General features: G+C 41.4%; 2 protein-coding genes across 5 annotated transcripts; one reads left to right on the top strand and one right to left on the bottom strand.

The window, feature by feature from the left end:
• Positions 1 to 738: 738 nt before the first annotated feature.
• Positions 739 to 6,524, bottom strand: LOC112566985 (cytochrome P450 2B4-like). The gene is given in 7 exon segments (XM_025243418.1): positions 739 to 905; positions 1,288 to 1,552; positions 1,555 to 1,727; positions 2,203 to 2,430; positions 2,778 to 3,074; positions 3,309 to 3,613; positions 6,199 to 6,524. Coding segments are annotated over 7 exon segments (1,641 nt in total). The 5' UTR covers positions 6,405 to 6,524.
• Positions 6,525 to 6,709: 185 nt separating this feature from the next.
• Positions 6,710 to 25,630, top strand: LOC112565786 (cytochrome P450 2U1-like). 4 transcript variants are annotated; one of them, XM_025241551.1, is made up of 6 exons: positions 14,807 to 15,250; positions 17,434 to 17,572; positions 19,392 to 19,795; positions 21,549 to 22,076; positions 22,834 to 23,274; positions 23,751 to 25,630. In XM_025241551.1, exons 3-6 carry the CDS (start codon positions 19,444 to 19,446, stop codon positions 23,954 to 23,956), a joined length of 1,527 nt encoding a protein of 508 aa, XP_025097336.1. In that variant the 5' UTR covers positions 14,807 to 15,250; positions 17,434 to 17,572; positions 19,392 to 19,443; the 3' UTR covers positions 23,957 to 25,630. The 4 variants fall into 4 exon arrangements, with proteins under 4 accessions (XP_025097338.1, XP_025097336.1, XP_025097334.1 ...); XM_025241549.1 differs by having other exon boundaries at positions 17,431 to 17,572; XM_025241553.1 differs by lacking the exons at positions 14,807 to 15,250; positions 17,434 to 17,572 and adding an exon at positions 6,710 to 6,908 and having other exon boundaries at positions 19,617 to 19,795.
• The last annotated feature ends 32 nt before the right edge of the window (positions 25,631 to 25,662 follow it).

Raw genomic sequence — 25,662 nt, 5'->3', positions numbered from 1 at the left:
ACTCTCACAACTCTTCAATTCCCGACTGTTTCCACCATATTTTTGACATTTTGTAGGGATTTTCTTGCTTGTGGTAGTTTGTAGGTCCGGCCAGGTTGTGTCTGTTAGGTCAGCTTGTGTTTGATGTATGAGTACATTATGTAACCAGGGTCTGTTTCAATGTACCGGGAGCAGCGGTCACGTGAGAAAGATAGAGAGGATGGATAGACGAGAATCAGAGGGGAAGGAACTGAAGGCAAGGAGGGAGAAAAGAATAAAGACAGCGATTTCACAGTCATTCTAAGGTAGAACAGCTAAGCGTACATATCCTTTAATAAAGTAGTACAAGCAACTCACAATTTATAAGTCAAACTAACATGTCTAACACTGACTTTCCTTCTGAGCTAGGGCTGTCCTTCTCTGTCTGTCCAGGGACCAAGATAGTCTTTAAAGATTTAATGTTCTTGATCTTTCACATAGTAAATGAGATTTTTCTGGCTAGTATGTCTGTCAAGAGTACGGATCATTTCTGGTAACAACGGGCAGTTTTGCTACAGTGGGTGATATGAAGTAACACTACCATTCAGGTCTCAAGGAGTGTAAGGTATCTTGCACCTGGATGTGAACCAGCTGGCCGTAGGTGATAATAGAACTACCTTTAAGGGGGGGGGTTGGTGTTTACGCCGTGTCAGCAAGCTAGATGATGCTGCTAGACGCTCAACTAACTCTCTAGACTATTATATATATTAACAGCGCGCATCATGCGCGCAAGAAGTTGCCTGGTATTTTACTGAGGCTCATGATTCCCTCCAAAGATGGCAGTTCTCCTGTTTCCGGTGGCAGGAAGCGGAAGCGCTGTATCATGGTCGACAGGTACAGGAAGAGTTCTGTCCGAGCCATGGCCTCACCAAGACAAACACGACGTCCTGTTGAAAACAAGATTGACATCACACAGCAAGGCAAAAGATGTTCACAAAATTGACGCATTGTAAATAAAAGCTTATCAGCATTCAATGTTTGCCTCTTTTTGTGTGTGTATGTGTAGGTACGACTTTGTTTCTTTGTGTGTGTTTCTACTGTTTTAACTCCCCTACCTCTCAACTTTAAAGTTTTACACTGCGAGACCTTTAGATACTATTCAGAAACAACACATAGTAAAATATATATATATTAAAAAAAAACAAGCTGGCATCTATATTTTAATTTAAAATAAACACTAAATTTAGAAAGAAGATATAGATTCAAAATATTTTTATTTTACGTTACTGCTCATTTAGCAAAAGAAAAAACAAAACCAGCAGCACTTACCCAAGCTGAAAGGTATAAACTCCTCCTTTTTGACCAGTTTTCCGTAAGGGCCAATGAATCTTTCTGGCCGGAAGTCTAGCGGGTTATCCCAGATGTCAGGGTCTTGGAGGACGGAATCGATGAATGGAATGATAATGGTATCCTTTGGCAGCGTGTATCCCATGAACATCGTGTCACAGGCCAGTCCGTGATGAAGGGCAAACGGCGCGATGTCAGCGTGCCTTAAGACCTCCATGATGGTGGCCTCCACGTACGTCAGTTCCGGTCTGTCGCGGATGGTCGGCGCTCGCTCCGTACCGATGACTCTTTGATCTCCTGAAAACATAATTCCTGAACTTCCGGGTAGTGCAGGAAGTACACGAGAGCCCAACGGATGACAGTGGCTGTGGTCTCGGTCCCCGCTACAAACAGGTCGCCCATGACTTTGACCAGGTTCGGATCTGAATCACGAAGAGCATGAGGACATCATGAACGCTTCTCGTTTACCGTTTGTATCAGTTGTGTTTGTGTACTTGTCCTGCATGTGCATAGTAGGTCAGGTGTCGCTCGTGTGTCTTATGTGTCTGAGTAAGTGGGTGTGTTTTCTGTGCGCGTCCTCTGCGCTGCGTACCTGTGTGGCCTGTGTTTTGGTGGATGCAGGTGTAGCCAGACTTACATCAGAGAGGATAGATATAGAGAGGCTGCACCCTGGTAGCATCACATTTCAAAGGGACGCAACTTTTCTTAACAAATAAGGACAAAGGAGTGCAACCTCTCTATATCTACGCTCTCTGGTGTGGCTTATGTACCTTTGTTTGTCCATATCATCTGTCCTGCCAGTTTATTTTTTTTATCTCTCGGTATGTCTGTCTCTGTCTATCCTGATATGTCAACGTGTGTTTAAAAAAATACGCTCAGTCAGAAAGAGAAGCCTACCATCTAGAGTGCTGTCTTTGCCCTTCATTTTATTCATCTCTCGAAGGTATCCTTCCACGAAATCGCTGGCTTCGTCGTTGCTGTCGTCATAGCGTTTGCGATGACTGTCCAGCTGTGGGAAGAGAAATTCATTCTGTACGAAAGCCACGTTGTTTATGGTGCGCTGCAGGCAAAACAAGTCTCCCGGCAGGTACTTGAGCACAGGGATGAAGTTGACAGCCGTTGTTCCTGCGACAGGGACACGAGACATAACGGGTCAGTGCTAAGGAAAGAATTATCTCAACTTGCGCCTTCACTGATAAATCAGTCAACATCCGTCAACAAAGATAATGATAAAAAAAGGAAATAAAAAGATGGTGTAAGCACATGCCGTAGACATCAAGCAGAGGGAACGGTACCCGTGTTTTACCCATGAACATGAAGTGCTGCAGGTAAGACAGGGTGGTGTGGTGGGGAAGGAGGTCTTTAGTGAAGGTTAAGCAAGCATAAAGGTACTGATATAGTGTTTGCTATACAGGACCAGGAGTAACACCACAAAAACCTCGGCGCAAGGAATGAGCCAGCGAGAAACTCACTGGCGAGGTTCTTAAAGTTCTGGTTTATGGTATCCAGGTACCGGCAGAAGACCGGGTCGTTATATTCGAAGCGTTCTCCGAAGACGATGGAGCAGATGTTGTTGGACACACTGGTGTAAGTAAGTGTTTTGGGGTCGAAGGCAGCACCCTGAAGAGCGGCAATTGCCTTGACATACTCTCTGACCTCCTCCTGGATCTTCTCGGCCAACACGTTCCTGCCCATCCCCATCTCACGCAGAATCTCCAACGACACCTTCCGCTGCTCCTTCCAATGGGGGCCTGAAGTGCCGACAACACCTGGTCAGGTAAGAAAAGGTTATTAAGTACACTTGCACGCGCATACATCCACACACACAGTTTTGGAACATTTATTTAATGTATGGACCTCGCGAGATAAATGTTGAAGATCGTCTTATCATATTATAAGGTCGTTTGGGAATGAGATTCATCAGGTAAGGGAAAAGCAGGAATCGTTTCCTCTCTCTCTCTCAGTGAGCAAGGGATAAGTGTCGTATTCTACTGCATCCTCACCTCTATTTTTCGCAATTACATCCGTGAGGAACATGTGAGGCCGGTCTGAGAAGACGTCGCCATGTGTCACCAGGGCGTCCTTGATGACCCTGTAGCCACTTAGCACCACTATCAGACGGTTGCCAACGTAGAGACTGAATACGTCGCCGTACTGTCGCCGCCATGCTGCGAACTGCACCCTGGGATCTCTGCTTAGCAAGTGCAGATGACCGATCAGCGGGAGGGCTGTTCCAGGCCCCGGGGTAAGCCGGAAGGACGCGGAGTCGACCACCACCATAGTAACAGCACCAGCGTCACCATCACACCCAGCAGAAATGTTGTAGCCTCATTTTGAATCATCGCTGTAGTCATGGCAACGGCAAGATCCTCGGTAGATCACTGTGAAGTTAAAATAAAGTAGTACTATCTTTTTTTCTCTTTTAGGGATTCAACTTTTGTTTCATTTTTTCCCTAAGAAATGGAATGTGAACAGGAAAATTTGTTTCCTCGTGCTAAATTTTGGTTACCCGTTTAAATATTTACTATTGGTTTACTTTTATTTATATTTCATTCACATCTGCTCTATGTTTACCTCCATTCAAAACTAGTCATAATTTAATTACCGTCTACGTCTTTAACGGTTAGTTATAATCATTCATAGGTTTAATCTCTGATGTAACATAAGGAGGCTGTTTCTTCAATTATTCAGCGCATGCGCAGAGCGTGCTGGTGGGTGGTTAGGGTTGATGACTGGGGTCTGTTAGCCACCCAGTTGCCGTTACTAAGACATGAACGTACGAAGGTACAAAGATGGGTGGAAATGATCACTATTGTGTTATAAATTGCTGTGACAGTATATTGAAAAAAGTATAAAAGACTTTTCAGAAAGTAAACGCCTAAAAACTCAAAAGACGAAAATTGTGGTATGGTTGTAAACGATACGAAGAGAGAATTTCGTGCTGACAAAAAAAAAAAAAAAAAAAATAATAATTTCCTATTAAGATTTTCACATAAATGACCGAGCTAGATAGTACATCGTGGTATAAAACTGTAAGCTCACGCAAACATTACCACAAGGACCAAAACAACTGTTTACAATGTAAGCTCGAACTTTCGGGCCAGGCTTCAAAAAAAAAAATAATGTAAAATATCCATCGTCAGCATTGATTCCGAAATAAAAGCTGACGGAGGGAAGCTTTCAAGAGTGAAGATTAAAACTTGTGTAAGATATAAATCAATGAATATCCATAAAGCTGTCAAATTATTGACATCTATATTCACTATCGATTCGTTTAATCCTTTGCTGATGACACTCACCTCTACTTATATACCAGCTGTTGTCCTTCCCAGGACCCAAAGCATCCAGCCATTCAGTTGCTGTTACACATGGGGTAAAGAGAAAAGAAAAAAAAGATGTCTGCTGTGTTAGAAATGGCCGCAACCATAAATTTTAAGAAGGCAGGAGAAAAGTTAGTATTATCTCCTTTCCAGATTGTAAATGTGTAAAAGCTCGAGAGAGAAATATTGTAGTAATGTCGTACGCGATATGAAGAGAGAGTTTCGTGCTGACAGCAAACTCAACAGAATGTGGGGCCGACATTTCGAATTGGGATTGTATCACAAATGACTTGTGCTTAATCAGCTACCTCCCAACATTACATCCTGGTACACAAGCATCACTGTGACAACTGCCTACAATGTCCGCTCCAACTTCTTTGCCAGACTTGGAGACATGTCATGCAAAAGATGCGAGCTACAGTGTCAGACATTGATTCCGAAATAACAGTGGGCAGAGAGAACAAGACATATGTTAATAAATGTGTTAAGAATAAATATCCATCAGGGCTTTTGCTAAGGCTAAATTCTTTGGGGTCCCAGGGACCCCTACTTTCAGATTTCTAAGGGGTCCCAGGCTAACTCTAAGGGGTCCATTGACAATGTGAAAAAAATCAACAAATCAACATAATTTGTTCAACTGCCTTTCAGCACACAAAGCACTGTAATGTCTACTCAGAAACGGCGAGATTTCTGTGCCATGAAGTCTGTGCAAGCATCTGTGATGAGCTTATGCTCACTGTGCTTGGGGTGCTCACTTTCTTTCCAATTCTGAGATAATGATTTTAACCATGCTGTCCATGATGGAACTCTTCCCGGTAAGGGGAAAAAACTCAGTGCAAGGGAAGTAACTCTCACCTTGTAGCAGACGACAATAGATTGGGCTACGATGTCAGACAATACACTTACCAATTTTGTATCTGTTCTTTGCATAAATTTGAAGGGGTCCCCTGGGACCCCATTGACGAAAACTGAAGGGGTCCTCCGAACTTTTAATGCGTACTGTACGCAATTTTTTGAGTAAGCAGAAGCCCTGTCCATAGGCAGTCACACAATCAATATTGTTTTAGTGAAGGAACGAATCGTTGGAGAAACAGAAATGTGCTGAGTGATGTTTTGTTTATCGCGTTTAAATTTCACCATGATGTGCTCGCCAGATCCCATATATATAGAGAGAGAGCAATAACTAACAAATACTTTTCACTTCAGCTACAGTTTTGACGAAAGTCCTTTCTACATCCTTTCTCCTAACACAAACACACAAATGAGAGGAAACATTTCCTAGCATTTAACAAACCTGTCCCTATATCATTTACATAAAATATGTTGTGCAAAACACACTGAAATAATCGTTGATATTTTAAGCCTCTATTCATTAAGAGCCACTATAATTATTTAATTAGGCTTATACTTGTGCTTATCAGAAAATACACTGCTCATGGCAGCTGCTGCGCATCTTTAGTTGAAAAGAGTGAAGACGATGTTTCACCTTGTGTCTAGCTGCTCACACGAGAAGAAAGGTGTTGATGGTAGCAGTCGACAAATGATAGACAGGACACAGGTACAGTATACTTACCACTGAAAGCAGAAGTCCAGCAGAACCAAAAGTGTTGTAGTCGTGATGTCTGTCAGGACAATCTGTAATATACTCCGCTTTTGGAGGAATTTATTAAATCCATCCTCACAAAGAGGCTGGCTGTCAACAGGCAGACCTCGCGCTAAAGTACAGTACAGGTGACCGCTGTGTGAACCACCCATACCACGTGACTTTAAATCCCGCATATTGTTTCCAGTGACAACATGGTGACTGTTGACGTCTGAGATACCAATGTCAACTGTTCAATGTTATCTCAAACTCTATCACACTCTCGAAAGGGGGTGTCACAAACATCCCTACCCCAGCAATTTCGTGCAAAAGCGAAGTCGATGGCACTCGTGCGAAGCTCAGACAGTCCAGTAGGAGCACTAGGTATCCTCTTTGGTTTAATGTCCTACGATGACATCTAGTCTAGCCTCGCTAGATTTTAATTTTCTTTCTATTCCAGCCTTTATTCGGGCGCAATTATTTTACATTGTTTACATTCGTTTTACTTCAAAAGACAGCTAACAAAGCACCATGACAACTCTACTGGAAATGCTCGACATCAACACAGGCCTTGCTTTAGGCGTTGCCGTGTTGTCGTTGTTGTGGTGGCTTTCCGTCAGACGACCTGCAGGTGCACCTCCAGGACCTTGGCTGGCTGTACCACTGCTGGGTCACCTGCTGCTGATGAAGAAAGATCCTCGGCAGCAGTTCCTAGCATATCCCTAGGCAGTCACACAATCAATATTGTTTTAGTAAAGGAACGAATCGTTGGAGAAACAGAAATGTGCAGAGTGATGTTTTGTTTATCGCCTTTAAATTTCACTTTGATTTGCTCGCCAGATCCAATATATATAGATAGAGAGAGAGAGAGCAATAAATAACAAATACTTTTCATTTCAGCTACAGTTTTGACGAAAGTCCTTTCTACAGAGGCGGCGTTAGGAACACGTGGGGCCTGCGGCCGACCATCCGCGCGGAGCCGGTGTAATGGAGTACGTGTATAATTATCCAGACGTTTCGGAGGCGAAAGCGGGACGCGTGCCGATGGTGTCGTCACCAACAAAGAGCGCTGTGGGGGGGGCCTTTCCTCTGACTTTGCCGAGTAGTGGTGCCTTCAACGGCAGATCTGTCCACGCCACTACAGTATTCCATTTAAAATAGAAAACCGGTATTTAAAATTTAAATTGAAATATTCCTACCTTATCTCCCGCTCAGCCAACTTTCGCGGACGTGCAGGTGCGCTGTATAAATTATCGTGCTGACGATGGTCCGGCACCTTCGTCATCTTGCGGGGCTGTTGCTGCGAAAACCGTACTTCATAGACCGTGAATCTCCTTGTAAAGTTTCGGTTATTGCAAGATAATGTCATAAATGTTTTCACAAGGATTTCCTGAATTTTCGCTGTCAAAGATGAACCTCACAATTAAAAGTCCTTTCAGTGTTTCCCACCTTTAATTGTCATTTCACTGGCGATGTTCGTATTGTCCCCGACATTAGTTCAGTCACTGATCCGTACTCAAAGCAAACGATTACTGGAAGTGAATTAAATGCCGGGCAGCGGAAAACACGCGGGAGGACGAAATGCCGAGAGATGAGGGTAAACGTGCTGACGTAGTCTTGATGAGATGGCAGGGTATCTGATGTACCCGGGCCCGCGGTTGTGAAGGGGGCCAGGCCTTGGTCAGTGGATTGTTTTCCTTCTTTTTCTTTTCTCTTACAGAAAAGTTTGAAGAAGGAACACCCAAGCATTACACCTGCAGATGTTAAGGTTCAAGTCTGCAGTATACAATTTCCAAGCCGAAGGTAGGCGGGGCCGTCGGGGTAGGGCCAGGTGTCAGAGGGCCGCTGGACACAATGATTTATCGCGCATGAACCGTTTAAAACAACGTTCGTGCATTGAGGTCGCTGGATTAATGTGCTACTTGGGGAACCTGCAAGCAAGTTGGAATGGGTGGTTTTCACGTGACGTCATCAGTTTTTGAGAGCTGCTTCAGCGGCCATTTTTCCTCCCCTCTTAAAGCAGTGGTTACTGAAGCTTGCTGGCAACTGATCGGTTATCATGGTCGTCTGCGGCATAAAAGGATGCGGAAACAAGCCCTGCAGTAAACGAAATGTTCCTCTAGATGTATCTTTTCATAAGATACCCAAAATTATTTTGAACCAAGGCGACGAAACAAGAATTCTTACAGAAGAACGACGTCGTCTGTGGAAGGCAGCCGTTTACCGAAAGGATATTACAACAGAAGAGAAGTGGAACAAAATACTTATCTGTTCGAAACACTTTGTTGGCGGTAAGAAACCAGACGCTTTCCAAATTGCTAAAGTATTTAACGTTGTTCTGCATGTTGTACACATTGTGATAAATATTTTCTTCATTGTAGGTTGGTGACAGTTCACGTGATTTGAGTGAACATCAAAACAAGACTTTCATTATGCATGACCACGACTAATAAACTATAGCTATAGAGAGAGAGGATAAAAAATGTTATTTCTACTCCATTATTTTTCTTTTTAGACGTGTATTTGGTTTATTTTGTTTCAGTGCTGATTATTATTATTTTTTGGTAGTTAATATCACAAAGATGTAATTCATGGGTTGTTTTATTCTTGTGTCTAGGAAAGCCAGCATATGTGAATTTCCGGAACAGCCCTTCCTGGCTTCCCACTCTACACTTGGGACATGAGCGATCAAGTACTTGCTTAGAAGCTGAGACTTCAAAAAACAGGTATTTGAGGCTTGTGTCTCGCAAAAGAAGTAATGCATCTGTCCCTACTCTACATACTGCAAGCAAGAAGCGAAAATCAATCAGCAGTGAGACAAGCCAGGAAGAAAAATTATGTGAAAGTGATTTTGGTTGCTCAAGTGCTTGCGAAGAAAGTTTACATGGTGACATAGAAGATTCCTGTTCAAATGATAAGAACACTCAAACAGATTTTGGTTGCTCGAGTGCTTGCAAAGAAAGTTTACATGGTGGCATAGAAGATTCATGTTCAAATGATCAGAACACTCAAACAGATTTGACTGGACTAAATATGGATGCAATCATGCAGGACTCTGAGACCAGACTTCTTGATTCAGTTAAAAACAGACAACATTGTTCTATTTATGAAAGACAGGTGTATGTTGAAGATGAAGCTAAAGTTCCATTCTACACAGGACTTCCTTCATTGGCAGTAATGGACCTTATTTTCAGAACGGTAGAGCCATACATGTCTAATCAAACACAGTCACTGTCCAAAGAGCAAGAGTTTTTGCTGTGTTTAATTAAGATCAGACTGAACTACCAATTCCAGGATATAGGGTATCAGCTGAAAGTATCCGTGTCAACTGTGCAAAGGAGTTTTCATAGAACTCTTGATGTACTTGTAGCACGGTTGTCTTTTTTGTTGCACTGGCCTTCAAGAGAAGCTCTGAAACTGTCTATGCCTATGTGCTTTAGAGAAAACTTTAAAGATAAAGTTGCTGTTATTGTTGACTGTTTTGAACTTGAAGCACAGAAACCCTCGGGCCAAACCAATCAGATCCAAGTTTATTCCAACTATAAAAAATATCATTCTGCCAAATATCTGATTGGGATCACGCCACAAGGTTCAATCAGCTACATTTCAGATGCATTTGGTGGCAGGGCTTCAGACAAACACATCATTGAAAATACTTCTTTGTTGTCCAACTTGTTACCAGGAGATATAATTATGGCCGACAGAGGTTTCAACATTGAAGATGAAGTTCTTTTTTATCAAGCTAAATTAATAATTCCAGATTTTACCCATGGGAAAAAGCAACTTCACCCACTACAAGTTGAAAATTCGAGAAAAATAGCCTCTGTACGAATTCATGTTGAGAGAGTTATAAGCTTTGTTCGCAGAAAGTTTGGAATTTTGCAGTCTAAAGTGCCTATTGACCTGATGGCAACAAAGCCTGGTGATGATAATCCAGTCATAGACAAAATAGTTCGGCTTTGTTGCTGCATTGTAAATTTACATAAATCCATAGTGCCTATTGAGTAGCTATAGTGCAATTTTTTAGTTTGAAATCAGCATTTATTTTCAGAATGCATGCTTGCAATCTGTATATGTTTACATTACCAGAGAAGTTATTCTCAGATATAAAATGCACAATTACTTACTGTACTTCTTGTTCTTTCGCACTTTATTTATAATAGCATGATGATATCCAACTGATCAGATAAGTTACTTGGTAAGTTGATGTGAAACAGTGTGAAGAATATAGAATTTGTTCCTTGCCGGAGATGTCATGCTTTGTATGTTGTTGATCAAAATATTTGCTGTTGACAGAATATTGTTAATATGTTTTGCTTATTAGCAGGATACTCAAACATGTATAATTGAATCAAATGTTATTGTCATTTGATTGCAAATGCCATTTGTTTGCTCAGAAGCTAATTCAGAGCAATATTGATGCCAGAGCTTCTTTGTGGATTTCAGATTACCTAACCAATAGTTCTTCTTAGTAATCCATATCAGTGATGTTATTTAGATTGGGATTTTGATATGTTCCTTCTCTTAGCCTGTAATGATTTTTTATGTAAAGTTATGTTCTGTCAGCAGACACAAAAGTTTTCTGGAAAGGATTAATAAATATGTATTTGAATGTGCAAAAGTTTATAAAACAATAAAGACAATTATTTACAACACCTTGATATTGTCTCTACGTCCAACATATATAATTTTATGTGTCACTATGTACTGTTAGTATTTAATATTATACATATACATTTATTGCAACATTTGTCTCTTCAATTATCATGTTGTATGAAGTCTGTAGAAAATATAAACTTCATCATTTCCTGCAGTGGTGACAGAGCCATGTTTTTTTGGGTACACGCTTCAGTTTAATACATTCAAGGTGAAACCATGCTTGTATGGACAGTTTTCACTAATGCAGTGAATCATGGGTCGTCCGTCATCAGCTCCCCCACACACACAGAACTTCTTTTGTGCAGATGATGTTGGCAAGTTAAATGTTGCCAAAGACTTTCTCTTAGTTGAGAAATAGTGTGCCAGGATCTCGGGCATGACACATTCCTTGTGAAACATTGCAGCCTGCAGAGATTTTTCCTCCCAGAATTCCTGATCAGGAAAATTCTTATTTTGAGGAGCAGTAGGTGCGGTGACCAGACAACAAAGTCACAATAACTTTGTTTGGCGATGTGCATCTGGCACTGTACATGGAAATAGTACGCATGTTTCTCCTGGAGTCCTACTGGCTGCCGATCATTGTCCAGTTTCAAAAAGTCTAGGTCTTGGTGTGTAGCGTCTTTTGATTTCAGTCTGGCAGGACACTTAATTTCTACACATCCAGCACCACAGCACTCACATGATATCATGGCATCTGGTGAGGCCCCAAAAACAGGATACTCAGGGTTCATGTGGAGCCCTGACTCAATCATAATAAAAGAACGATGTTCCCCTTTCATTTTGCTGAGGTATTCCTGCTTGGCCTTTTCTTCATGCTCAATCCCCCATTTTAGAGCCAAGACAGTGAGTTTTAATAGTGTGCAAGGAGTTCGGTGCACTTGGTAAATGTGTTTGACGAAAGGAAGAGCCATTGTTATAGTGACTGTGTTTTCATAGGGTTTTTTATTTTTTTTTTTTTTTTATCAATAAACATAGACAGAATCGTATAGGCAAAATCGTTTTGTTTATTTGAGTGAAAGAGCACGCAATTGTCCGACTCCGCTGGTGTGCTCGAGAGACGCTAGCGGTGTCGTGACACACGCCGATATAGAGCCGCTGAAGAAACGCGAAGCGTTAGGGAAGGAAGATGGCGGACAGTGCCTCGTTGCTAACGTGTGTATCACGTGAGTGAAAACGACCCATTGACAGTAAAGAGGTGGATATGTTACTGATGTATGGCCACTCTGTGAATGGAGAGGATGGGGCCCGCTACTGGCACTACTACCTACGAGAGCGGGGCCGGGGCGGCCCTCCCCATTTGCCACCCCCAAACGCCGCCGCTGCACCCATACCACGTGACTTGAAATCCCGCATATTGTTTCCAGTGAAAACATATTGACTGTTGACGTTTGAGATACTAATGTCAACTATTCAATGTTATGTCAAACTCCCAGGCCCGGTTCTACCTATTAGGCGAACTAGGCAACTGCCTAGGGCGCAGCGACCGAGGGGGGCGGAAAAAATGGCCTGCTGTTTTTTTGGGTTTTTTTTTAAGATGAATAATTTTATGGAAAAATATCATTTTAACAAAATGAAATTAGCAGGACACTTTTCCTCTGCTTGTAGACTGATCACCACGCTAGTTTCTCAGTACATGTATGACAGGAAAACCCCATTATCGCATTATCCCAGGGCGCACCTGCAGTGACCACAGCTAACCGGCAGGCAAGTAGAGGGGGGGGAGAGGGGCGGGGAAGGGCGCTGAGAGGGGCGGCGTTGGTGGAAGGCAAAGGAAGGCAAAGGACCAAAGGTGAAAGGCACCTTTTCCTCAGCTTGTAGGTTGACTTCACCACCGAGTTTGCCAGTTCATGTAGTGATGTAGTACAGCAAAACCCATTATTACAGGGCGCACTTGAAGTGACCAGCTAACCAGCGGGGGAAGAAGAGGGCGGAGGGCGCGGAGGATAGACAGCGGAGGGGCGGGTTGGTGGATGGGACTCAGTGCGGACCCCTACGATGGAGTGGACCACATTCCACTAATACCAACCTCACCTTTCTTTCTTTTATCCTACTTTAGAAGAGGTTCCACACTTATGCATTGAAAACACTGCAGCTGATATCAGGGACAGCAACACTGACTTGAATTTGCTACGCGAATTTCTCTTTGGTTATGACAACAGTTTTATGCTCAGTATTGTTTACACTTACGAATTTTCAACCCGAAGGAACTTAGCTAATGTCACGAACGCGGTCTTAGTTAATAAGAGTATTAAAGTCTTTAGCAGACAAACATCAAGGTAGAGCCATTTGAAGTTTATAGCATATCTATTTACTGACACTGATGGCCTATAGTCTAATTGTACTTACTGTTGTGACTCATGGTCGTGAATATTTAACTTTCTTATTAATTATTAAATTTCTGTTCGATTGGTGTATTACGCTTAATTTAGTTGCCAAATTGTAATGTTTATCTTTATTATCTAAAGTGCATCTGTTTGTCTACAGTTGAAATTGATAGCTTGTTGTTATGCTCCATTGACAGAATATTTGAAATTGGTTATTAAGAGATAATGCGTATTAAGACCTACAGTCTATATACTGTATACTTCTCTTGTTTTCAACAAACCCTATGCTGGACACCACGCAGTGTTGATCCCTGGACTGTGTTTGGGGAGCTGACACCATGATTTACAACTTTGCATTGTTAGTGTCCAGAAGACTCTCTCTTGACAGACTCTCTCATTGCCCGCCCACCTGTGACTCGCTGTGAGGTGTGACTTTGGATGGGAACAAAGTAGCTGCTATCAGGGTGGTCTAGATGCTGGAAGCTGTGATAGCTTGAGTTTTACACCACACAGCAAAATAAGACCAGAGCAAGGTGCTACACATTTCTTGTCTCCATCAGTGTGCACTCCATAAAACCTTTTACACGAGTGTTTGAAATCCCCTACTCATAAGTGTAGGTCTGATTTAGGAGGCATGCAAGTATCCATATGTGTATGATGCTAGCCTGCAATTGAAAAACAGACGTACTTTTTCTTGACAAAAAGTAGTTCTTACTTATAAGTTATTAATCAAATCTGACGGAAAATTCTCGAAAAAGATTTAATTTTAATAAGCCATTCTTTGACACTTCTGGGTTCTAACGCCTCTGGTCGTAATGAGTTCTTGTAGAAAACCGCTTTTCTACTATTTTTAAGCAGCAAGCATGTAGTCAGTTCGGTTTTACTTCTTAGTTCGTCTGTAAGATGAGAAAGAAGAGAACGATTGAAAGGACTTGCCGATGGAGGTGCTATAGGTGGACAGGCCCACAGGTAGCGATAAATCTGTCACAGTTAATGACCAGTCGGATCAGATTAGAAGACTGGACAAAGGTGGTGCGATGTTACTTGATAGTTGTCCGTGAGATGAGAAAGAGAGAGGAGAGAAAGATTGAAAGGACCTCAGTGGGGTGGCTTAGTGGAGAAGGGTAGAGATAAATCTCTACCACTTTAAAGACAGTCAGATCACATTACCAGGGCTGGACAGCCGAGACTGAGGAAAGAGGTAGTTTGAACTTTAACTTAAAACCCACTGGACGATGTGAAAACATCACTTGTCTGAGCGACTGCAGACATCTCGTGCTGCTGTTTGAATTGACTTTGTAATCGTCTGTTCGGGTGCTTGGAGATATCATCCTTCCACAGCTGAGTCAGTAAAGGTTGTGAACTGCATTTAGCCGTGCAAGACTGAACAGTGCTGCTGTCTACAGCCACTTCATGAGAGTTTGTACAGATAAGTTCGCGTGAATTTTATACACTGTGACATAGCTGTATATATTTTATTAACACGATTTATGTCTTTCTTTACATTAATTTCATTTCCTTATTTCTTATGGTGCTTATTTTGATTGTGTGGATGCAACGGGTTGCGATAGCGGTGGTGTCACTTTTTGCAAAACTTTTCATTGATCAAACGGGTCCGTGACAGTCTTGTGGTCTTTAGCACATCACAAGCGAGTTGAGTTCTGAGACAGACCGCAGCAATCATTACTGGTGATACTTAAGCCTAGCTTTCTTTGAAATTTCTGATAAAAATAGAATTAAACGTATATTTATTCCAATACGAGTACGAGATCTGTAATGTCAGTGACTCATAGAGTCATTTTGACATGGGGAGGGGGGGATATATACATAGCGGTAAATAAATGATATAACATGGTTCACTTTTTGTGAGGTGGGGGAGGGGGGGCGCAGAATTTTTCTTTCGCCTAGGGCGCAACACAGCCTAGCGCCGGCCCTGCAAACTCCATCACACTCTCGAAAGGGGGTGTCGCTAACATCCCTTCCCCAGCAATATCGGGCAAAGTCGAAGTCGATGGCACTCGTGCGAAGCTCCCACAGTCCAGTAGGAGCAGGTCTGAGAGGTGAGTACATGATTTTGCGAGCTGACATAGTATATACATTTTGTTCTATAGCAAAGCAGGTTGAGTTGTTGTTAAACTGAAGGAAGATATCTACTATACGGTTGGCTTGTTTCCGTACACGAGATGTTTGCTGTCCTCAATGATGGAGTGTCATGATTAGATTGTCGGTTGTCCCTGTCATTATATAGGATGAACGAGATCGCCATCAGTGTGCCTTCATGTGCGCACACCTGATCACTCGAAAAGATCGGTTTTGTCGCCTGAAACAGGTTTCTAAAAGAATGGGTCGTTTTCACTCACGTGATACACATGTTAGCAACGAGGCACTGTCCGCCATCTTCCTTCCCTAACGCTTCGCGTTTCTTCAGTGGCTCTATATCGGCTTGTGTCACGACACCGCTAGCGTCTCTCGAGCACACCAGCGGAGTCGGACAATTGCGTGCTCTTTCACTCAAATAAACAAAACGATTTTGCCTATACGAGTCTGCCTATGTTTATTGATTAAAAAAAACAAAAACAAATAAAAATAGAAAAACCCTATGAAAACACAGTCACTATAACAATGGCTCTTCCTTTCGTCAAACACATTTACCAAGTCCACCAAACTCCTTGCACACTATTAAAACTCACTGTCTTGGCAATGGTTCTTCTAACACAATCACAAAAATCCACGGAATCTACTATTAAAACTCACTGTCTTGGCAATAACACCTCGACTAACACAACCTCCAAACTAAAATGTACTCAATCTCTTACACACTAGTGAGACACACTGTCTAGCAAATGGCTCTCTACTCTTAAACAAGCGTCCACCTCTCTCCGAATCCTTTTCTCTTCTCCCTATTAAAACACACTGTCCCGGCAGTGGCTTCTCCCTTCAATAAGAAACACAATCCTCCTCCCCTTCATTAAGTGTCCAGTTTCACCTCCTCTCACTCATTGCTTGCTACCCCAATCTCTCCCTCTCCAGTCACACTTTTTCTTTCTTTCTTCTTTAACATCAAACAAGAACTTTTGCACATTCAAATGCATATTTATTAATTCTTTTCAGAAAATTTTTGTGTCTGCTGACAGAACATAACATAAAAAAATCATTACAGGGTAAGAAGGAACATATCAAAATCCCAATCTAAATAACATCACTGATATGGATTACTAAGAAGAACTATTGGTTAGGTAATCTAAAATCCACAAAGAAGCTCTGGCATCAATATTGCTCTGAATTAGCTTCTGAGGAAGCAAACGGCATTTGCATTCAAATGACAATAACATTTGATTCAATTATACATGTTTGAGTAGCCTGTTAATAAGCAAAAAATATTAACAATATTCTGTCAACAGCAAATATTTGATCAACATCATACAAAGCATGACATCTCCAGCAAAGAACAAATTCTATATTGTTCACAGTTTCACATCAACTTACCAAGTAACTTATCTGATCAGTTGGATATCATCATGCTATTATAAATAAAGTGCGAAAGAAAAGGAACTACAGTAAGGTAATTGTGCATTTTATATCTGAGAATAACTTCTCTGGTAATGTAAACATATACAGATTGCAATCATGCATTCTGAAAATAAATGCTGATTTCAAACTAAAAAATTGCACTATAGCTACTCAATAGGCACTATGGATTTATGTAAATTTACAATGCAGCAACAAAGCCGAACTATTTTTTCTATGACTGGATTATCATCACCAGGCTTTGTTGCACTTTAGACTGCAAAATTCCAAACTTTCTGCGAACAAAGCCTATAACTCTCTCAACATGAATTCGTACAGAGGCTATTTTTCTCGAAATTTTCAACTTGTAGTGGGTGAAGTTGCTTTTTCCCATGGGTAAAATCTGGAATTATTAATTTAGCTTGATAAAATTTAGCTTGATAAAATGAGGTAGAGTTTGGGGTTTTGTTCTTTTAGCACATCTGTACAACACTATTTAAAAATCCTCACTAATTGCCTGTTTGTTTGGAGCTGGCAGAATGGGGCTAGCTGAACATTTTAAAAAGACAATGGGATGCTTTGGTTGTTTTCTCTTAATGCCATATTGGAAACCACGACTCAACGGATATAAAACGCTTAAGACTGAGCAGACCAGTGATCATAGTGAATGTGACAGACTATATCACTTGCATCACTTTGCTTTCCTCTACTTGACATTTTCCTTCTCCTTCAGCAGTGAGTGACTTGAAGTGGATGACGTGGCGCTTAAGGTTCAGAACAAATAACGGGTGAAAATAAGTGTTGGCATCTTGTCTTTGGGTAGAAAGGAGGTCCCGCATACGGTCTGTACACACGATTTCGTAAAAGGACAACAGGTAACTATCTAATGCAGGTACAAACCTCTACAGACCGTGTGAGTGGGACAGACAGTGAGTGGTGGTACATTGTTCTAGATTTTATTGACAACAGCTCTTACACATTCATGTACACAGATACATGTTCATCAGGTAAGACTGAAGTTTCGGTTTTGAACCTTAGACTGTGAGCAACTAAATGATTTAGATATTTTGTTGATCAACCATGGAAAAAACAAGTCGTTTGGACTGGTATGCAAATTGCAAGGGATCAAGACAATTGTTAGTGGCTTTAAGAATCAATGCCTTGATGATTGTCTCAAATACTTTCATGACCAACGATGCTAAGGCCACTGGTCTAAAGTCATTGAGATGCCGAGCTGAAACTTTCTTCGGAACTGGGACAATGGTGGACAATTTCCAAGCGGCTGGAATGGAGAGTGAATCCACAGAGCGCTGAAAAAGATGTTGACAACTGCCTCCAAGTTGGTGCGCGCAGAAACGTAATGTCCTGCCACAAATACCATCCAGACCGGAGGCCTTGCGAATATTTACTCCACAACTTGTTCATGACAAATCTCAACCTTCTGTACAGGGTGAAGAGAACTAAGCACATCTTTCATTTGCACTGAGAAGTCATGAGTCTTGGAACGAGCGAAGAAAGCATTCCGAGCATTAGGCAGGGCCGTACTGTCACTACCTGAGATCGAGATTTTGGCTTTTGACCCCTGACTCCGATCGTCAATATTGGCCATGTTGTTGAGTCCCTGCCAAGCTACTCGGATGTTACCTGTAGCAAACTGAGACTCGATTTTGGACTTGTGTTTCACCTTGGCCTGACGGATGGCATCACGGACCTCTCTATGTACCTATGTACATTTGCCGGTCAACTGGGAAAACTGAGTAGCAGATCGCAATATACACCTTACCGTCTCTTTGTATATTTCTGCACATTATATGTTTACAATAACAGAGCCAAAACATAAACACTATACACTATACATATATTTACATTAATCCTCTACAGACTGATTTTTAATTTACACGAAAAGATCTGTTTTTCACAAACAATTTTGTCATCCTAATAAACATAAAACAGCATAATTTATTTAAAATTTGTTTCAATGTTCCTTAATTAATTATGAGCAAATTGTAGGATACAGTTAACTAACTGTAGGACTGTGCACCGCTGTTTTGTTATGACCGTTTGGTCAAGGTATCCTCTTTGATTTGATGTCCTAAGATCCCATCTAGTATCGTCTCGCGAGATTTTTATTTTCTTTCTATTCCAGCCTTTACTCAGACTCTTATCCTTATTTCATCACATTTATTTTTTACTTCAAAATAATAATATAATGCCAACATATCCATAGAAATTCTACTACACAGTCATTAAAGAAAATGCTTTGATCCAAGAGTAACAACTGGAGTGTCGGGGTGTCAGGGGCTGTAACTGAGAGACACGAGACATTCTAGATCTGTGTAACTGATTTGTTTCCACTGATCTATGTTTTACACAAACCGTGTAACAACATCAGTAGTAGTAAACAGAAAAAAATGAATCAACTGGTGACATACACTAGTTAATTCCTACAATGCAGCCTGTAAAGGTTAGCTTTAAAAGAAAGCCAGACCCTGTGTAGCTGATGCCAGGCCCATCACCAGTGAATACACGGTCCTTGAGTGAAGTGTTATATCTTCTTCCTGTCTTTTATTCCATTCTCCTTTTTTTACATGCTTACTCCAACATTGTGTTTTTCCCATCAGTATTTCTAGTTTACTGTCTTTTCATTCCTATTTCTTCATCTTCGTCATTTATTTTCCTTGTTTTTTACTTTAGCGACACAGGATTCACCTACATTCGTCTTCCACAAGACAGCTGACAGTAAACCATGACATCTCTACTGGAAATGCTCGACATCAACACAGGCCTTGCTTTAGGCGTTGCCGTGTTGTCGTTGTTGTGGTGGTTTTCCGTCAGACGACCTGCAGGTGCACCTCCAGGACCTTGGCTGGCTGTACCACTGCTGGGTCACCTGCTGCTGCTGATGAAGAAAGATACTAGGCAGCAGTTCGCAGCATGGCGACGACAGTACGGTGACGTGTTCAGTCTGTACCTGGGCAGCCAGCTATTGGTGGTGCTCAACGGCTACAAGGTCCTCAAGGAGGCGTTGGTAAACAACGCCGACGTCTTCTCCGACAGGCCATTTGCTTCTTTTGAAAATATAATAACCGACAGCAAAGGCAAGTTGAAATCTAGTTAAAGATTTCAGCTATGAAGTAGTTTTAAAGTAGTGGTTCATCATGAAAGATTCTGAATCGTTTGCTATGTCGCCACTCCTGATTTTGTTTTAGCTGTAAGTCCTGTATATGCCCTCGTGCCCACTCGTCAGTGACCGTCGTTACCTCACTGCCGGTGTCGAGCAACGCCATCACCCAACTGCCATAAATGACAACCTCCGCCGTCGGACACTTTCCAGTCAGGCCAGCTACACTTTATTTCCCTGTCATCCTGTTACGGAAAACGGGGGCAGTCACTTTCCCTGACCGGTCGGGCTGCAGTCCTCCGAGATGGTGTCAATCGCCGCCACTTCGACGCTCTGCGCCGCCTTCTACTCGCCTGCTTAATTCTGGAGCTTCGCGGCGTATTCGTCGACCACCTCATCACGTTGCTGTGGCACTGATGTCGACATCTTTCTTGTTCGCCGTACGCCTCCACTAGGACACCCAAGATCTTTCTCGGCGTATCTCTTGCGTCATGCGGAAGCATCATAACTCGACGTCTGGCAGTCCTCCAGCGAGCTCAAGATGTAACCACGAGCCGCATTCTGACACATCGGGTTTATGGCGAGAGCTAACTCGACCTCTGTTTCAATCTCGTCGACACTCGTTGGTCCACCGGCAAACTACTGAAAGCGGACTAACTAGTATGCTCGTAGAGCCTCTGCCACCCAACGGATAGCATCATGGTCCTCTCTATGTACTAATCTTCTGTCGTGGGCTTCTGCCATGATGAACAAATGTTTCTTTTTGTTCAGCAGTGCTTTTAGGCCCTTGGTCACCCAAGGTTTGTTGTTAGGATAAAGATACACTGCTTTGATGGACTGGTGCAATCGACACTATTTTACTCCTCACTTTTACTTCTAACTGTGTGTTAAATGTCTGTATGGGTATGTGAGCAAAGACAAATTTCTGCCCTGGGTCTCCTGGGCAGACAATAAAGTCTGTTTTGATTTGATTTTTTGATTTGATTTAAACACTTAGAATGAATATTTCTATTCAGAATACCTTTCAAACTCTCGTACCGTCTAGTAAAGTTCACTTATTTCAAATCTACATCTTTTGTCCTCCCCTCTCCCAAAACTAAAAGCGAAAAGCACATATAAGTTTAATAAAGGTTTTAAAAAATTAAATTACATTTGTTTTATTCGCTAATTTTTTCAAACCAACGAAAGTGACTTTGCTTTATTTTGGAAGGGGGTGGTGATTGAGGGCAAAGGTCGTTTTGTGTACTTGCGGTCTAGCGGTAGTTTAGCTGGATGTGACCTTTTCTATTCACCAGCACTGGTTACTGTGTTTGCAGTTTTTGATCCTAACCGTAAATGTATAATTAAGTTGCAATATTGTACTAAATGGCTCAATCTTGCAAATGAAATTTTGGGCAGCTTGTGATTTAAGAATTGATCAAGGTGAGTTGATCTTGTCCATTCAAAGTGCCAAACGTTTTGCTGGTATAAGTATTCCTTAGTATAAATAAAATATCTCTTTAGTGTTACAACACAAATGCAAAATAATGTTATTATAATGACTTATTATATATAAGGCCATTATACAGACTTAAAGCGTTGTACATATATCTGGACGGTGCCTGTGAGAACGATCACACTTCTCATTCACACGCACACAACAACAATGACAAACACAATAATATTGATAGTTACTGTTCTCCAAAGTAAAAAAAAAGACATTGTTGTAAGAGAGTTCTCATCTTTTACAGGCGTTTTTGACACGTCTGGTCCTGTGTGGAAAGCCCAAAGAAAGGTTTCTACACAGATTCTACGTGAGCTAGGGATGGGCAAAAACGTCCTGGCGGCAAAGATTGAGGAGGAGGTCAAAGAGTACATCAGGGTCATATCCGAGAGCCAGGGACAGCCGCTGGATCTGGCCCACTTGACCCAAGCTAGCGTGTCCAACAACATCTGCTCCATCGTCTTAGGCAAACGCTTCGAGTATGACGACGATGTCTTTGGAAACATCCTTAGGTTGATGGATGCCATTATTAACGATGCTGGGGCGGGTGCCGTAGTCTCTAGCATGCCTTTTCTGCGACACCTGCCTGGAGATTTCTTTAAGGCGAACCGCTTTGTGGACAACATGCGGCTTGCGTTGCAAAAGTTTATTAAACCTTTTGTAGACGAGCACAACAGCAGGTTTGAGGAGGGTTCATACGACGACTTTATTGGCGCCTACATCAGAGAAATACATCATCATCGCAACAGTCAGTCAGGATCACCTCATATCAACGGTAAATACACACTCCGCTGGAGTTCATTTTTAAGTAATTTACTGCCGTTGTAGGCTTGTATTTTTTAAGTTTTCTTTTTCACCAATAAATCAATAAATTTTTGCTGAATAAATGTATTTAGGTCCATTCTCACTTTTCGAATACAGTGAATTTGAATAGCTTGAAAGGTCACGTGGTCATAATGTCGTTTTTCTCTTTGAGACTTTGGCACCGAGAACCCATTTAACAGAAAATCATTCACATAACATACACACTGATATTGTGGTGGTTATCTATCCTGAAGGTGGTGACCTTCGCCAAAAGAAAATGGCCCTACTGCAATTTTGAGAAAGATAAAGGCTAAGGAAAATTATAATGTCTCCCGGCATCACAAGACTTTTCGCAAAAACCTATCGCCCATGGCTCAGTGCGTTTGCGTTCGAGTTCTCGACTAGGCCAACCCAATGGCGGTGGTTTTCTTGGAAGGGGAAATGGACACCAGAGACATGACCATTGCGGATGTACATCCCTTGACTGCTGGCTGTTTACCGAGACTGGCTATCGTCTCATATCATGGCGAACCATTTAACAAAGTAATAACCGAAACCTCGGAAATTGTTTAAGCCAACAATGTTTGAAATAAATTTGGTACTTAGTTACTTACTATTTGTCTTTTATAGTAAAAGGCCTCAGTATAAAGTAAGAAAAAATAACAGTTAACCTGCATTACTAAATTCCTCCAGACAACTGTAAAGTGTACACAATTTGCATTTTGCAGATGTTAATCTCCTGAAGTTAGTCTTCGACATCTTAATAGCTGGCTCGGAGACGACCTCTACAGCTATCCTGTGGGCTCTGGTTTACTTTCTTCACCACCCTGACGTGCAGGACAAGTGCTACGAGGAGATCCACAGAGTTGTCGGCACAGAGCGAGCGCCCACCATGCAGGATAGACCGCAGTTAGTTTACATGGAGGCTGTCATCATGGAGGTTCTTCGTTATGGCAACGTTGTGCCACTAAATGTGGTACATTCCACCCCATGTGACGTGGAGTTTGGCGGATACACGATCCCTAAGGGCACTGTAGTCATCCCCAACCTGGATTCTGTAATGAGAGATCCGGAGACCTGGGGTGACCCCGACAGATTCCGACCTGAACGTTTCATTGGAGAGGACGGCAAACTGTGGAGACCTGAAGAGTTAATTCCCTTCTCTATGGGTATGTTACAACTTTTTCTCATCTCATTAAGTTTTCTTCATCCTTTGTTAATACAGGATACGAGAATAAATCCTCGCATATAGTATATTCTACCACACACACACATTCACACCTATATATACACACATTGAACAATCAATCCCTTTTGTCAAAGATCTGACATGATTATGGTAGAATTTAACTCAATTAAGTTAGGAAAGTTCATGAACCGTGTAAAGATTGCAAAAATACCTTACACAGATAACGGTTACAGCTCTTAAGTTTGAGCTGGTTAAATAACCTGCTTAGTTTCTGCTGGTTGATCGCTGTACCACGTGGTTAACCCTCGTGAAACAGTCAAAGCGGTTAAAGGATACTGTTCAGCTGCGTCAAGAAAGGTCGTCTGCTGGCGATACACACAAACTTTAATCTTAAACATTTGTTTAAATGAAAATTTTTAATTTGACCTTAAGTATGGTTCAAAATTTCTGTTATAGGTCGGCGCATCTGCTTGGGTGAAACGATGGCTCGAATGGAATTACTTCTTTACATTTCAACAATGGTGCAACACTTTCGATTCCTACCTCCGGAAACTGGAGAGCTGCCATCTTTGCAAGGCCTGCTTGGAGCAACCTATTCCCCTAAACATTTCAAAGTTCGATCAGTGCCTAGGAAATGTCTGAAAAAGGAAACATCGGAATGAAGTCAGCAATGGAGAGGATGGGAGTATCTGAGGGCAGTGGACATTGCTGCAGTAAATCAGCGTGGGACAGTCTCAGCGATTTTTTACCTGTTCTTTTTATGTTACACTTAGCAAACACAGATTGTTGACCCAGGAAGGCCCATCAAACGCTTTCGGCGTCAATTAATGGTCAAATTTTGTCAGGGTTTAACATGATCTGTGTAGAGCATACTAAAAGATAATTTTAAACATTTTGTAGGCCAATTTTTGGTTAAATTTCATTTTACTATACGATTGCACTCATCAGTTTTTTTCTCAGTAGAAACCGAGTTATAGACTTGTGATTATCGTACTACACAACTAGGAATACTGCAACAGTCATCGTCATTAGAAGCATCAGCCTCGTTAAGACTGGTACTGCATGAGTCTGTCTCAGACTGCTTGTACTACAGCAAAACACTTCCGTAGGGGAAGCTGTGTTCTCACTTGTCCTCTTACCTCTGCGTTGTTAGCTTCTTTTTCTTTCATCCAGTCTTCTCTTGGTTTTTTCTTTTTTATAATTGTTGTCACCTTTCTTTTTATTGTACTAATTCGCATTTTTTCACTCTCACTTGTGTCACTTTCGTGTCTCTGTCACATCAGCATGCACCAAGGTCCTGACACTGACAGACGACAATGTCACAGTCGATGTGGAGTTTCCATGAAATGCTTACTGTCTCCTTGTCTTGCTTTAATGATTGTGTTGCTTCATCCATTAATTGGGACACTTTGAGCTTGGCCCTCTTGAGTGGTTGTGACAGAACTCCACCAACAATTCTACAGGTGTGTCTAACGATTTTACAGGTTTGTTAAACGATTCTAGAAGGTTCTATATAGGTCTGTGTGTGACAAATGAATTCCTTGTGACAAAGTTATGGGAGAATTGAGTAAAGCTTCTTAAAAACCCAATCAATGGCAAACTTTTGAAAGGGTCCAACATGATGTGTGTGTAGGGTACACTAAATGATATTTTTAACAGTTTGTGGGCCAAGATTTGTCTGGATTTCAATCTATTACACTATTTTTATTTTTTTATTTATTTTTTTTTTGCCACAGAAAATGTTTCCGTATATCTTGTATCATAAGATTCTTCAAATTTGTAATGCAGCTTTAAAGTGCTTACTATTGCGCTATTGCTTTTTTTGGTATTAAAATATTCTAATGAAATGTTCATTCACCAATATGACTTAAAACATTTGTAATCCGTTGGTCAGTTTTAATTACAGTAGGTTAGTTTTCAGGGTTTACTTTTAGTGACTATACATTCTTGATTTTTCTGTTTATCTGCTTACAAGACAATGTAAACCATGATGAACTATGAATAATGCTACATTAAGTTTGTGTTGAGGGCTGACAATGGTCACATTCTCGACCCACACCATGGAGATGTTTTACTTATTATTTATTTCGATCTTCTTTGCTTCAGGAATATTAGAGGAGAAAAACAACTTATGTCGGTAAAATACTGTGAGTTGATACTTATGTTGAGATAGTTTCAAGCTGGTGTGTACAAATATAGGTGCAGTTTAACTCTTAATGCCTGAAGTCATGTGCATGGAATTAGTTTTTCCTGTGTAATATTGTTATGATTTCTGGATAGATGCTGGACATTTTTTCTTGCTATTTCAATAATACATTTATTCCTCAGCAAATCAATATTTTCTGATTTTCCTCCTGTGTGTTTGTGT

The sequence above is a fragment of the Pomacea canaliculata genome, linkage group LG6, assembly GCF_003073045.1.
Source record: "Pomacea canaliculata isolate SZHN2017 linkage group LG6, ASM307304v1, whole genome shotgun sequence".
Lineage (NCBI taxonomy): Eukaryota > Metazoa > Mollusca > Gastropoda > Architaenioglossa > Ampullariidae > Pomacea > Pomacea canaliculata.
Note: the sequence above shows the minus strand (reverse complement) of the source record. Positions and strands in the feature narration are given on the sequence as shown.

Excerpts from the sequence above, each read along its gene's own strand:
- LOC112565786 (XM_025241552.1), top strand. The coding sequence starts at position 19,444 with ATGACATCTCTACTGGAAATGCTCGACATCAACACAGGCCTTGCTTTA. Across the intron at positions 19,796-21,548 it reads TATAATAACCGACAGCAAAG|GCGTTTTTGACACGTCTGGT; the intron begins GCAAGTTGAAAT and ends CATCTTTTACAG. Across the intron at positions 22,077-22,833 it reads AGGATCACCTCATATCAACG|ATGTTAATCTCCTGAAGTTA; the intron begins GTAAATACACAC and ends TGCATTTTGCAG.